General features: G+C 42.1%; 1 protein-coding gene across 1 annotated transcript in view; it reads right to left on the bottom strand.

Annotated features, from left to right (window-relative positions):
* CACNA1E (calcium voltage-gated channel subunit alpha1 E) overlaps window positions 1–12000 on the bottom strand; it is a 281416-nt gene that overhangs the window by 44577 nt on the left and 224839 nt on the right. Inside the window, exons 30-35 of the mRNA XM_060277446.1 lie at window positions 11020–11103; window positions 10642–10767; window positions 7948–8013; window positions 5949–6040; window positions 3606–3771; window positions 2401–2528 (exon numbers count right to left, since the gene is read on the bottom strand). Coding sequence (XP_060133429.1) covers window positions 2401–2528; window positions 3606–3771; window positions 5949–6040; window positions 7948–8013; window positions 10642–10767; window positions 11020–11103 — 662 coding nt within the window. The remainder of the gene's footprint in view (window positions 1–2400; window positions 2529–3605; window positions 3772–5948; window positions 6041–7947; window positions 8014–10641; window positions 10768–11019; window positions 11104–12000) is intronic.

Genomic DNA, 12000 nt, shown 5'->3' with positions numbered 1-12000 from the left:
TGTGCTATTTGATAAGTCGGCTCTTGCCAATGAGTACCCAATGCCACAATATTTGTTCACTTACTTATTTAAAAACATTTTTTGACTGGTCTAAAAATATGCCTGTCCAAATTGCCTATGCAAAGTGCTTTCCATTACTGAAATATTCTGCTTTTTTTTATAAAAAAAAACCCACCACAAGTTTTAAGACATGCATTTTTTGGTACACATCTTAATTCAAAATGCACATTTTTATATCCCTTTGAGTCTAAAATACAATTTTTGGCACTTTCTTGAGACTAAATATTTGGAGAAGTGCAAAAACCATAGGATAGCTGCATTCCAATTCATGAATTAGTTCAGGAAATGTAAATCGGGTTAGTTTACTTTTAAAGGTGGGCTCAAGCATCCTTCATTGTGTGTGATGGGTTTTGCTGGTATTTACCACTTCAGGCTGATGGTAAGGGAATGTGTGTTTGAATGATCCTCCATAATAATAATAATATAGCTACATACACAAATGTAGCATATTAAGGCAACAGTTCCTGATATTCCAGATTTCTATGTGCAGAAATCTTTGATATATAGGAACATTTAAAAGATACAACCTCCAATGTGTATGGCAAAATGGAGTAGCCTAATGAGAGCTACAGTGCTGAGAAATTTTCCTGATTGTGTGTCTCAGCTCTGATTTCAAAGCTGATAATCAACATCAACTGCTCTTTACAAACCATATTCTGTGTTACATTCAAGGCTTGACATCATTGCAAAGGAATATAGAACTATGGCTGAAAAAATACAAAAGGTCACACACCGTATCAGGATAACAGCAAACTAGCTGAATTCAGGTAAAACGATAAAGTGAGGTTTCAGGTAGGCAAAGGCAGATTCATGGCAATTAGGGAGATTCCAGAATTGCAAGGGCTCCAGAGAGCGGCCATCGCTTTTCTAGAGCTGTAAACATTCACACTGATTTTAAAAGGATAGGAAAGTTGGGGAATTTTACCACATGTGGTGGGAGTGCGATAGGATCAAAACATTTTGGGAATCAGTGTACAATGAGCTAAAAAAATATATTGAGATATACTTTTCCAAAAAAAAAGCCAGAGGCCTTTTTATTGGGGTTATTAGATAAAGAAATCTCAAAAGTAGACCAAAGATTCTTTATGTACGCCACTGTGGCTGCTAGAATATTAATTGCCCAGAAATGGAAAACACAGGAGATCCCTTCTATAACAGAGTGGCAAACAAATGTACTAGACTATATGGAAATGGCCAAATTAACCCATAGAGTCCGGGATCAGGACGATGAGAAATTTCGGATAGAGTGGAGTAAATTTATTGATTACACTAAGGACAATTACAAGGGAATGAAATTGCTAGCGGTAATGACATAACTCCTATATTGTTGAGATTGTAATTAATGTAGATAATACAAGAGAGGATTGAAATAATTTACCATTTGGTGGGAGGAGGGAAGTCACAATGTATTGGATTTGTGTTGTATAGTTGTATCATTGTATCGTTGTATAATTGAATAAAAATGTACTGGTCAAAAAAAAAAAAAGGATTGGAATCTCAGGATGGTCCAAAGCCAGTTATTGGAGAAAGATCAACATAAAAAGGCTTTCAAGTTCTCTGATGGGAAATCTAAGATCTCAAAAGCTTACTTGTAGTGGCAAACAAATGTCAATGCCATTTCAGGCTCAGCACTATCCTACTGGAACACTGGGGTCAGGCAAGTATGTTCAAACACCCATGGGAGACATTCTAGAAAACAATATTTTCTGAAGCACGCCTGAAACTTTTTTGGGGGGTGATGGGGGGGGAGTAGTGAAGACCACCAGCCAGAGGGTGGCCACTCAGATGTGGAAGTAGTGTGTGCAAGGAGTTGTTTGCAACCTCCATGCTGCAGACAAAAAAAGATGCCACAATAAAAGCAAAAACACACACACACACAAACGATCTTAAACACACCAGAGCTCTGATCACACCACGGCTCATCCTCAGTGTGCTTAGGATAGGATATTTGTTTGCCATTCACATCAGGCATGTTTGCTACAAGAAACATGGGTGCATCTCTGGCAGACCCAACTGCTTCCTGAAATGGGGAACTGCTCTTTATTCACGGGATTCGCAGAGGCAGCTCACAAAACCATTATTATAGGACTCACTAAAATGCAGAAAACCCTGACCTTAGAAAATATTAATAGATAAAACCAGAGCTTTAACCCTTAATTCAAACCAGCTCAAACTCCGCATTGTTTGGGTAAGCAAAACGTCTTCCAATGCCACTTCTATGGGGCTTCTCATAGGCACATTTGGAGTCTGAAGGGTTAATTCCCTTCCATTCTGTTTGTCTTGGGGATCATTTCTAAACAGATTTTACAGAGGGCTTAAAAACGGGGTGTGCCTACATACCACGCAGCTCTGTCATACTCTGCCCAAATCCGGACAAATTCGTCAAGGTGATGCGGTCCCAAGATGGAGGAATCTCGAGTCAGGTATTCAAAATTGTCCATGATGACAGCCACAAAGAGATTGAGCATCTTAAACAGGGAGGAAACAAGAATGTGTAACAAGGAGAGTCTGGAGAGAAATGGGCGCAGTTCACATTTCAATGCAAGCCTACCTAATTTATAAGTCCCCAAACAATATGCGGCCATCCTTTGAAATTCATACTTCAATGTAGGCTACAACCACGGCTAGGACTTTATTAGCCCAAAAATGGAAACTACAAGAGATACTGGCAATTGAGGAGTGGCAGACGGAAATAATTGACTATGCAGAGTTGCCAACGTTGACCTGCGGGATCCAAAACCAGGGAGAGACAAAGTTCCAAAAGGAATGGAGTAAATTTGTGGACTATATGGAGAAGAACTGTAGAAGTTTAAAGACACTTGCAGGACTGAAATAAACCCTACGAATTGGTTTTAACTAGATAGACTAAAAGGAACTGCAAGATAAGAGTGGGAAAGAAAACCAAATGATGGGAGGGAGGGAAGTCACAGCTCGGCAGAGCAAAATGAACTGAGATGGGTGAATATAAGATGAAATGTAAAAAAAAATATGTTTTTTGTTTGGGTTTGTTTATCTGGAAAATTTAATAAAAATTATCTTTAAAAAAATGAAATTCATATTCCATAATTTATTTTGTGATGCAGTTCTCCAACCAATTCACACATTTGGGGGAACATGTGGTTAAATTCCATATATTAGTGAAAACGACATAGAGAAAGGTATGTTATTAGGGGAAATCGCTTGCAAAAAGCCTGTGTGTGCATCAGGCAAAGTTGCAAACAAACATGTGTCTGTTGGGAGAAATGTGCACTAGGATCCTGACCTATTTTCACGAGACCTTTAAAAAACACACTGCAAACCTATGTGGAAATATTGCAATCCGAGTTTTAAGTTTGGAAAGATGAGAAACTGAGAGAAACCAAAATTGAAGCGGAGACAGAAGAGAGCAGAGGGGAAAGTAAATAGATGGAGAAAAAGAAAAGAAAAATACTGCCAAGCTGGTTCCTGCATGTGGCACAATGACAGCGAAATCCTTTCTCTCTGTTCCATGTGGAGGATCCTTCCTGATTCCATTAGGGGTAAAGGGGAAGGAAAGTGGAACTCACCAAAAAGGAGCAGAAGAAGATAAAGGAGACAAAGTATACGTATGCCAGATTGGTGCCACATCGCTCGTTCTCATTCTGCCCAGATGTTGCTGTGGTGTCCGACTCACATCCTTTACCTTCCAGGCATGAAAGCATGATCTCCTGCCATGCTTCCCCTGTGGCGCTCCTGCACGCAGAACAAACACACCTTCCAGGTTTACTGCTTCGTTCACCAAATCCCTCGCAATTACAGTAATTGCATTCTTGCATCAGAGGAAGACATAGCCACATCGGAGCAGACTGTGATTTGATTCCAGCAGTAGTTTAGAGTGAGTGTGTGTGTGTGTGTGGCAGGTGGGGGGGGGGATACTGTAGGATCTGCTGTCCCAAAAAAGCAGTGGTCCTAGTTCATGCACCATGTAGTGTCACACAAATAGGGGCATTAGTGGCAGGAAAGGAGAGTGACAATTACAGGGGTACCTCGCAAGACGAATGCCCTGCAAGACGAATTTTTCGCAAGACGAATGCGTCTTGCAGATCTGATGGTGACTCGCAAGACAAATTCGATTTGTGAAAAATTCGTCCTGCAAATCGCGGTTTCCCATAAGAATGCATTGATTTTTTTTTTCAAATAATTTTTATTCAGTTTTCAATATTAATATCTAAGAAACAGTATTTCAATTACATTTTGTATATATTACATTTCCATTCACTTTGTTCATACTTCAAAAAGAAAAAAAGAAGAAAAAAAAGGAAAAGGAAAAGGAAAAGGGAGAAAACAAACATCGGGAATCACTACACAAAAACCAGGGGGGGGGGGGAATCGCATCATTCATCTTTACACTATTTGTTTTTAAAATTTGACTTCCACCCTACCTTCACCCGTCTTTTTGAGTTCTAATTTTATACTTATGCAGTTTATCTTTCTTTACGCTTAAAGCCATAAGTCTACTATTGTCAGTCTCTTCAACCTTATTTCAGATTTCTATATTCAAGTTTCTGCCATTTCTCATGTATCCTATGAATTTATCCACTTGTCATGTTTCGTCATATGCATTGAAATTTAATTAATGCGTTCCTATGGGCAAAAAAAGAAATTTCAATGCGTTCCTATGGGAAACCGCGTATCGCAAAACGAATTTTTCGCAAATCGAATTGACTCGCGGAATGAATTAAATTCATCTTGCGAGGCACCACTGTAACCCACACAAGGACAGTCTGCACTGCTGGACCAATTAAATTACTTTATTCAGATAGTTTATGAAGATCCCATATTTGATTCCACATCCAGTGAAGCTGGTAAGTTATTTGGAAGTCTTTTATGCTGACCAGGGACCCCCAGGGTGTGGGTGGGTGTGCTCATCAATTATCAGGATGCCTTCCAAAGCTGGTGCAAATGCCATTTCAAAATAGTCAATGTAAAATTGAGCATAGGATGTCATTATGTCATTATTATCTTATTGATTTGATTACATTCAATTAGAAAGAAGAGAGGGAGGACACTTGACATAATGGATAATTAGATCCAATCGGGGGCGGAGGCGGGTTGTGCATGGGATGCTAATTATATGTAGTTGTGGTCATTCTAGCAGGATAGCTGTGTCTCCAACTTTGGCAATGAAAGGTTTTACCATGTATTGGCATTAAGGTAAAGAAATGGTAAAGGAGCCCTGGACGGTTAAGTCCAGTCAAAGGCAACTATGGGGTTGCCGTGCTCATCACGCTTTCAGGCCGAGGGAGCCGGCGTTTGTCCACAGACAGCTTTCCAGGTCATGTGGCCAGCAAGACTAAAGCGCTTCTGGCGCAATGGGACACCGTAACGGAAGCCAGAGCGCACAGAAACGCCATTTACCTTCCCGCCGGAGCGGTAACTATTTATCTACTTGCACTTTGACGTGCTTTCAAGCTGCTAGGTTGGCAGGAGCAGGGACCGAACAATGAGAGCTCACCCTGCCGTGGGGATTCAAACCGCCGACCTTCTGATCATCAAGCCCGAGAGGCTTGGTGGTTTAGACCACATCGCCACTCGAGTTAATTGGAGTCAAAAGTTAGGAAGTGACTACAGCTACAAACTCATTAAGAGATCCAAACTCTTGTAAGTCCTGCCTGTTAGTTCAGCTAGAAGAAACAGTACATATTGTCCACAAAGCCCTTTGGGGTCAAACTGTCCTTTCTAGGTAAGCTGGGCCCAAAGCGGAACTTTACCAATCCCCTCCTTAGGCTTGGCAGCAAGTAGACGGATAGTCAGTTATTTTTCAGATCAGCTTCCAAAAACTTTTTGAAATCATACCGGTAAAGGCAATGTCACATTTCAACCTAAAACATTGGAATGAATCCTTGTATGAGTGTTAAAAGTCCATTTACCTGAAAAGAAGCATCAGTGAGCCCAGAAAGCTGCGGAAATTGTTGTGACGATTAATGTGGCTTTCTTCATCTAGTTTGATATTCCCAAAAACCTGAAAGCACAGAGAAATGACAATCCAGTAGAGAAGATTTGACAATGACAAATACAGCAATCTCCCAGTTGGGTTAATATGAAGTGTACAAAGTCCTGACCAACTCTTTATTTCACTTCCTCCGAAGTCCCATGGCACTAGGGCCATAGCTGCCAAGTACCCCGTTTTCCGGGAAACCCCCGTTTTTACTTACCTTTTCCCGGTGGTCCCCCGTATCACTTCATCTCCCGTTTTTCTCCGTTATTTTCTCCTGCCGGCAGCCATTTTTTTTTCCTTTCCGATTTGCCCTTCTATGGGCACCAAAAATAGCCGCCGCCGGCTTCAATAGTCACATCTACGCATGTCTGGAAGTGCATAGACATGACTTCCGGTGTCAGTGGTGGCCATTTTTGGTGCCCATAGATGGGCGGAGCGACACCGGAAGTTGCGTGACGCACTTCCTGACATGCGTACAAGCGACTTTCGAAGCCGCCGGCGGCCATTTTTGGTGCCCATAGAAAGGCAAAGCGACACCGGAAGTTACGTCAACGCAACTTCCGGTGTCACATGGCTGCCGGTCCCGGATTCTGCAGTCCGGGACTTGGAAGTTAAGACTAGGGCAAGGGAGATAATTGTAGATGGAGGAAGAGTGGTTAGTGTTTCTTTTGCAACCAGAGACATGAAAGGCAGCGTGAAAATGTTGTCACTGCTAACGGTGTGTTCACTTATGCCACTTTTGTATCGGGTTAACGGGTTTTCATAGGGTGCCAGAAACCTGCAAAGTCTCTTTGACCTGCAGCAAGCATGGGGCAATGGAAATATGCATTAATTCCATGGAAAGGAAAGCCTCTCATAAACTGTTTTCCGTGCAAAGGTGCCTCTAGGGTGGGTTTGCTCCAGATCATGCTAATTGCCAAGCGGTCCTTCACATGAAAAGTAGAGTAAATTCTATACTCCTTTTTTCCCTTTTTAAGGGGCAATCTCTCAGTTCAGCTAAATAGGGTTAAATTTATAGGAATAACAAGGTTATAGGATGATGTTAAAACTTCAAGAATTTCAACTGTGCGTAGTTTGGAATATCATCATTTTAAATGTCCTGAATGGGGTAACTGTGCCCCTGAAGGATCAGGAGCACAGCCTGGGAGTCATTTTCGTCTCACAGCTGTCCATTCTGTGTCCAGGGCAGCTGTCTATGAGCTCCATCTGGTATGCAGGCTGAGACCATACCTGCCTGCAGACTGTCTTGTCAGAGTGGTGCATGCTCTAGTTATCTCTCGCTTGGACTACTGCAACACGCTCTACGTGGGGCTACCTTTGAAGGTGACCCAGAAACTGCAACTAATCCAGAATGTGGCCATCGGACTGGTGCCTGGGAGTGGCTGCCGAGACCACATAACACCGGTCTTGAAAGACCTACATTGGCTCCCAGTACGTTTCAGTACAGCCTCGGTCCAGTATACCTGAAGGAGCGTCTCCGCCCCATCGTTCAGCCCGGACACTGAGGTCCAGCTCCGAGGGCCTTCTGGCGGTTCCCTCCCTGCGAGAAGTGAGGTTACAGGGGGGAAAGGCAGAGGGCCTTCTCATTAGTGGAACGTCCTACCAACAGATGTCAAGGAAATAAACAACTACCTTATTTTTAGAAGACATCTGAAGGCAGCCCTGTTTAGGGAAGTTTTTAATGTTTGATGTTTTATCATGTTTTTAATATTTTGTTGGGAACCGCCCAGAGTGGCTGGGGAAACCCAGCCAGATGGGCAGGGTATAAATATATTCTTATTATTATTATTGAATAAATAAATTGAGCACCTGATGGTAACTATTATTACAGCATTCATTAGCAATATATTCTGTCCTCAAATCTCATAAACAGCTTCTAGCTCCTTTACCCGCCAAACGCAGAGTCTTGGGTCTTTCAGATGGGGCCTTACCTGCATCCCAATGATGGCATAAATGAAGAAGAGCATTGCAATCAGGAGACAGACATAGGGGAGGGCCTGAAAGATGCAAACAATGAAAGGTTCTGTTGTATTAAATGCACAGCATTTATTTAAAGTATTTTGTATTTTTGCCTGGACATTGAGGTGCCCAAGTTGTTTAACACCAGCATTTTTTTAAAAAAAAATCATTCAAATAATAAGCTCAAACAAACAAAAAGGCAAGCATTTTGTTTTCCTTTGAAATCTGGTGAGTTAGCTCACTTCGAGCTACAGCAAAATGGTGGCTTTTATTGTTATTATTATTTATTGCATTTATATTCCACCTTTCCTCCAAAGAACTCAAGGTGGCATATATAGTCAAACCTTGCTTTTTGAACAGCTTAGTTCTCGAATGTTTTGGCTCCCGAATGCCGTGAATCTGGAAGTGAGTGTTCCAGATGCAACATATTGGAAAAGCGGCAACTACTAACATATAAACTAGGGGGTTATACAGTATTGCAAAAGAAAGAAAGAAAAAGCTTTCTGGTCCTTTCCAGCCCTGTATGTCTCTCATTTTACATACATACCAGACATACATATTTTTATTTGTATGCTGCCTTTCCATAGCTAAAACCCATGCCCAAGGCAGCCTATAACATAAATTGCATCATTACAAATCTAGCAAAACATCAAAACACACAGCCAAATATGTTTAGAGAAGATTGGAATTTTTTTATTGAATGTATGGGGTGGGATTGTGTACACTTGAAAAATGCTGGCAGCATTAAGATAAATTCAATGGTGTAAATAAATTTTGATGGATGTAATAATGGAATACTGAATGGTTTAGTTTATGTAAAATATGCAGGGACTTATGCTATGCAAAAATGAACCATGGAAAGAGAAGAATGGAAGTCATCGATCTTTTAAGGATGTTTAAATGAGTATTCTAAATTGTAAAACAGAAATTATATATATATCACAACCAAATTAAACAATTTCCACATAATAATAATAAAATCTAAAATAATGATAAAAAGGCATAAAAAACAGCAACAACCCCTCCACCCTTACAACCCCCCCCTAAACAAACCCCCCACCCAAAAGCTTAAAATATGTAGAAAAGGAGGCCTGTTGCGCATTACAGCAGGATAGCTTTGCTGCAGGACAGGCCAGGGAGAATAGGGCAAGGAGGCAACATTAGTTCAGGTGGATGTGACTAAGGATCAAGCCTTTTTGATCCATACCAAAGACAGAGGAAGACTGTGTGAGAGGCATTCTCTGCAGTTACGGGAGAGCAAAAGGAACTGCTATTCCAAGTGAATCCTGCATCCTTTTTGGACCACTTAACACAGGGCAGACAGTGAGGAGGTCTGGGCAGAATTCTTGGTCACCCCCCTGGAAATCTTTCCACAGCAAGCTTCCAGGAATGACTCAAACAACTTGAGAAAGCCGAAGAGGTTAGAGCTACAATTGCTGTATCACAACATAACATCTCATTCTCCCATGTTAATCCTGCCAGGTTGTGTGGGCTAGCTGGCATAGGAACAGGGCCGGATTTCGGTTTGATGAGGCCCTAAGCTACTGAAGGTAATGGGGCCCTTTATATGTCCAGCTGTCCTTTGTCAACAACAAATTCTCACTGGTTTTTTTGTGTTGAATATATGCTATGTGGCAATTTATGGATCTAGTAGGTATCTAAAGCCACTTGCACATGCAGAATATAGGCACCCTAGGTGGCGCTGCGGGTTAAACCACTGAGCCTAGGGCTTGCTGATCAGAAGGTCAGCGGTTCGAATCCCTGTGACGGGGTGAGCTCCCGTTGCTCGGTCCCAGCTCCTGCCAACCTAGCAGTTCGAAAGCACGTCAAAATGCAAGTAGATAAATAGGAACCGCTACAGTGGGAAGGTAAGGGACACAGGTGGCGCTGTGGGCTAAACCACAGAGCCTAGGGCTTGCTGATCAGAAGGTCGGTGGTTCGAATCCCTGCAACGGGGTGAGCTCCTGTTATTCGGTCCCAGCTCCTGCCAACCTAGCAGTTCGAAAGCACGTCAAAGTGCAAGTAGATAAATAGGGACCGCTACAGCGGGAAGGTAAACGGTGTTTCTGTGTGCTGCTCTGGTTCGCCAGAAGCGGCTTTGTCATGCTGGCCACATGACCTGGAAGCTGTACGCCGGCTCCCTCGGCCAATAATGTGAGATGAGCGCGCAACCCCAGGGTCGGTCACGACTGGACCTAATGGTCAGGGGTCACTTTACCTTTGCCTTTATACGGTATATAGAAATGAGCAAACCAGTGATATTTTAGGGAGCAGGCTAGCATACGGGGCCCATTACTTACATAACATGAGCCTACACAACACAAAACACTGTTGCTGTATGTAGGTTTTATTTTATTTGTTTTTTAACTTATATTTTGGAAATGTACGTCCAGGTTTTTTCCTTTAATTTTTTTTTTTTGGGTGGGGGAGGCCAAACGAGTGGGGCCCTAAGCTATAGCTTGTTTAGCTTATATGTAAATCGGGCACTCCATAGGAACAGCTCCTCCCCTCCCAAAACATGCGCTTAGCGGACGATGGATTCTCTGGTTTGCAGCACAGACCACCTTTTGCGCAAAAGGTGCCCTGAGAAGGTGTATGTCAAGTCTGAGTTTTTAATTCGCAAATCTTGGGAAGGAGACGAGAGGTCAGCCTTTTTTTTTTTTTACCTTGAAGGACTGCACAAAAGTCCACAGCAGAATGCGGATGGTGTAACCTTGGCGGAGCAATTTGATGAGACGGGCAGCCCGGAACAACTTCAGAAAGCTCATGTTGAAGCTGCTGGTATTGACCAGCTTTAAAATATACAGAGAGAAAGAGAGATCAAACAATTTAAACAAAAGCATCACACCTATCTCTGTGCCCTGAATTCCAATAATAATAATAATAATAATAATAACAACAACAACAACAACAACAATAACAACAACAACAATAATAATATATTATTATTTATACCATGCCCCATCTGGCCCATTCCCCAGCCACTCTCAGTCATTAAAAACTTTCCCTCAAAGGAGGGGCAATAGAAAGAAGGAGAATTTCACCTTGCTGTCCGTCAAGATAATTTCTGTAATGCTGCCAATCACGGTGATGAAATCAAAGATGTTCCAGGTGTCACGAAAATAATTCTGAGGGAAGATCGGGGGAAGAATAAACAGTGGAGTGAACATCCAAGTAACAGCAAATACAAAGAGAAGCTGAAATCAATCCCATGAACAAGGGACAGCATACATTTGTACGAGGTACATTCACTATAAGTGGTTTATATTTATCGATGGAATTCACATTCTTGGCAGGTTTGCACTCACTCTAGTTGGTGGCTGCCTTCAAGGAACAGACACCTCCTGTTCTACCTTGGACCCACATCAAAGAGGGGCATGGCACAACATTCACCCCAAACCTAAGGGTCAGAATGGATATGCCACCCATTTTTGCCAAGGCAACATAAGGAATTTTTTAAAATATGGGGGGGGGGGGAATTATTAGGATTAATAAAGAGACATGCAAAGCTTAATATCAAATATCTTTTTTGGGGGGAAGTGGGGTCCAAAACTAAAACATTGATCTACATACACTAAGAACACAGGAAAAAGAGAGAGAGAAAGAAAAGCAGGGGGAAAGAGAGAGAAATAAAGAAGAAATAGACAAGAGATTAAAGCAGGCATCCCCAAACTTCGGCCCTCCAGATGTTTTGGACTACAATTCCCATCATCCCTGACCACTGGTCCTTTTAGCTAGGGATCATGGGAGTTGTAGGCCAAAACATCTGGAGGGCCAAAGTTTGGGGATGCCTGGATTAAAGGAATATCTTAAAACAGGCTTCCTCAACCTCGGCCCTCCAGATGTTTTGAGACTACAATTCCTATCATCCCTCACCACTGGTCCTGGTAGATAGGGATCATGGGAGTTGTAGGCCAAAACATCTGGAGGGCCAAAGTTTGGGGATGCCTGGATTAAAGGAATATCTTAAAACAGGCTTCCTCAACCTCGGCCCTCCAGATGTTTTGAGACTACAATTCCTATCA

This window comes from Zootoca vivipara, chromosome 7 (assembly GCF_963506605.1).
Source record: "Zootoca vivipara chromosome 7, rZooViv1.1, whole genome shotgun sequence".
In the NCBI taxonomy this organism is placed as follows: Eukaryota; Metazoa; Chordata; class Lepidosauria; order Squamata; family Lacertidae; genus Zootoca; species Zootoca vivipara.
Note: the sequence above shows the minus strand (reverse complement) of the source record. Positions and strands in the feature narration are given on the sequence as shown.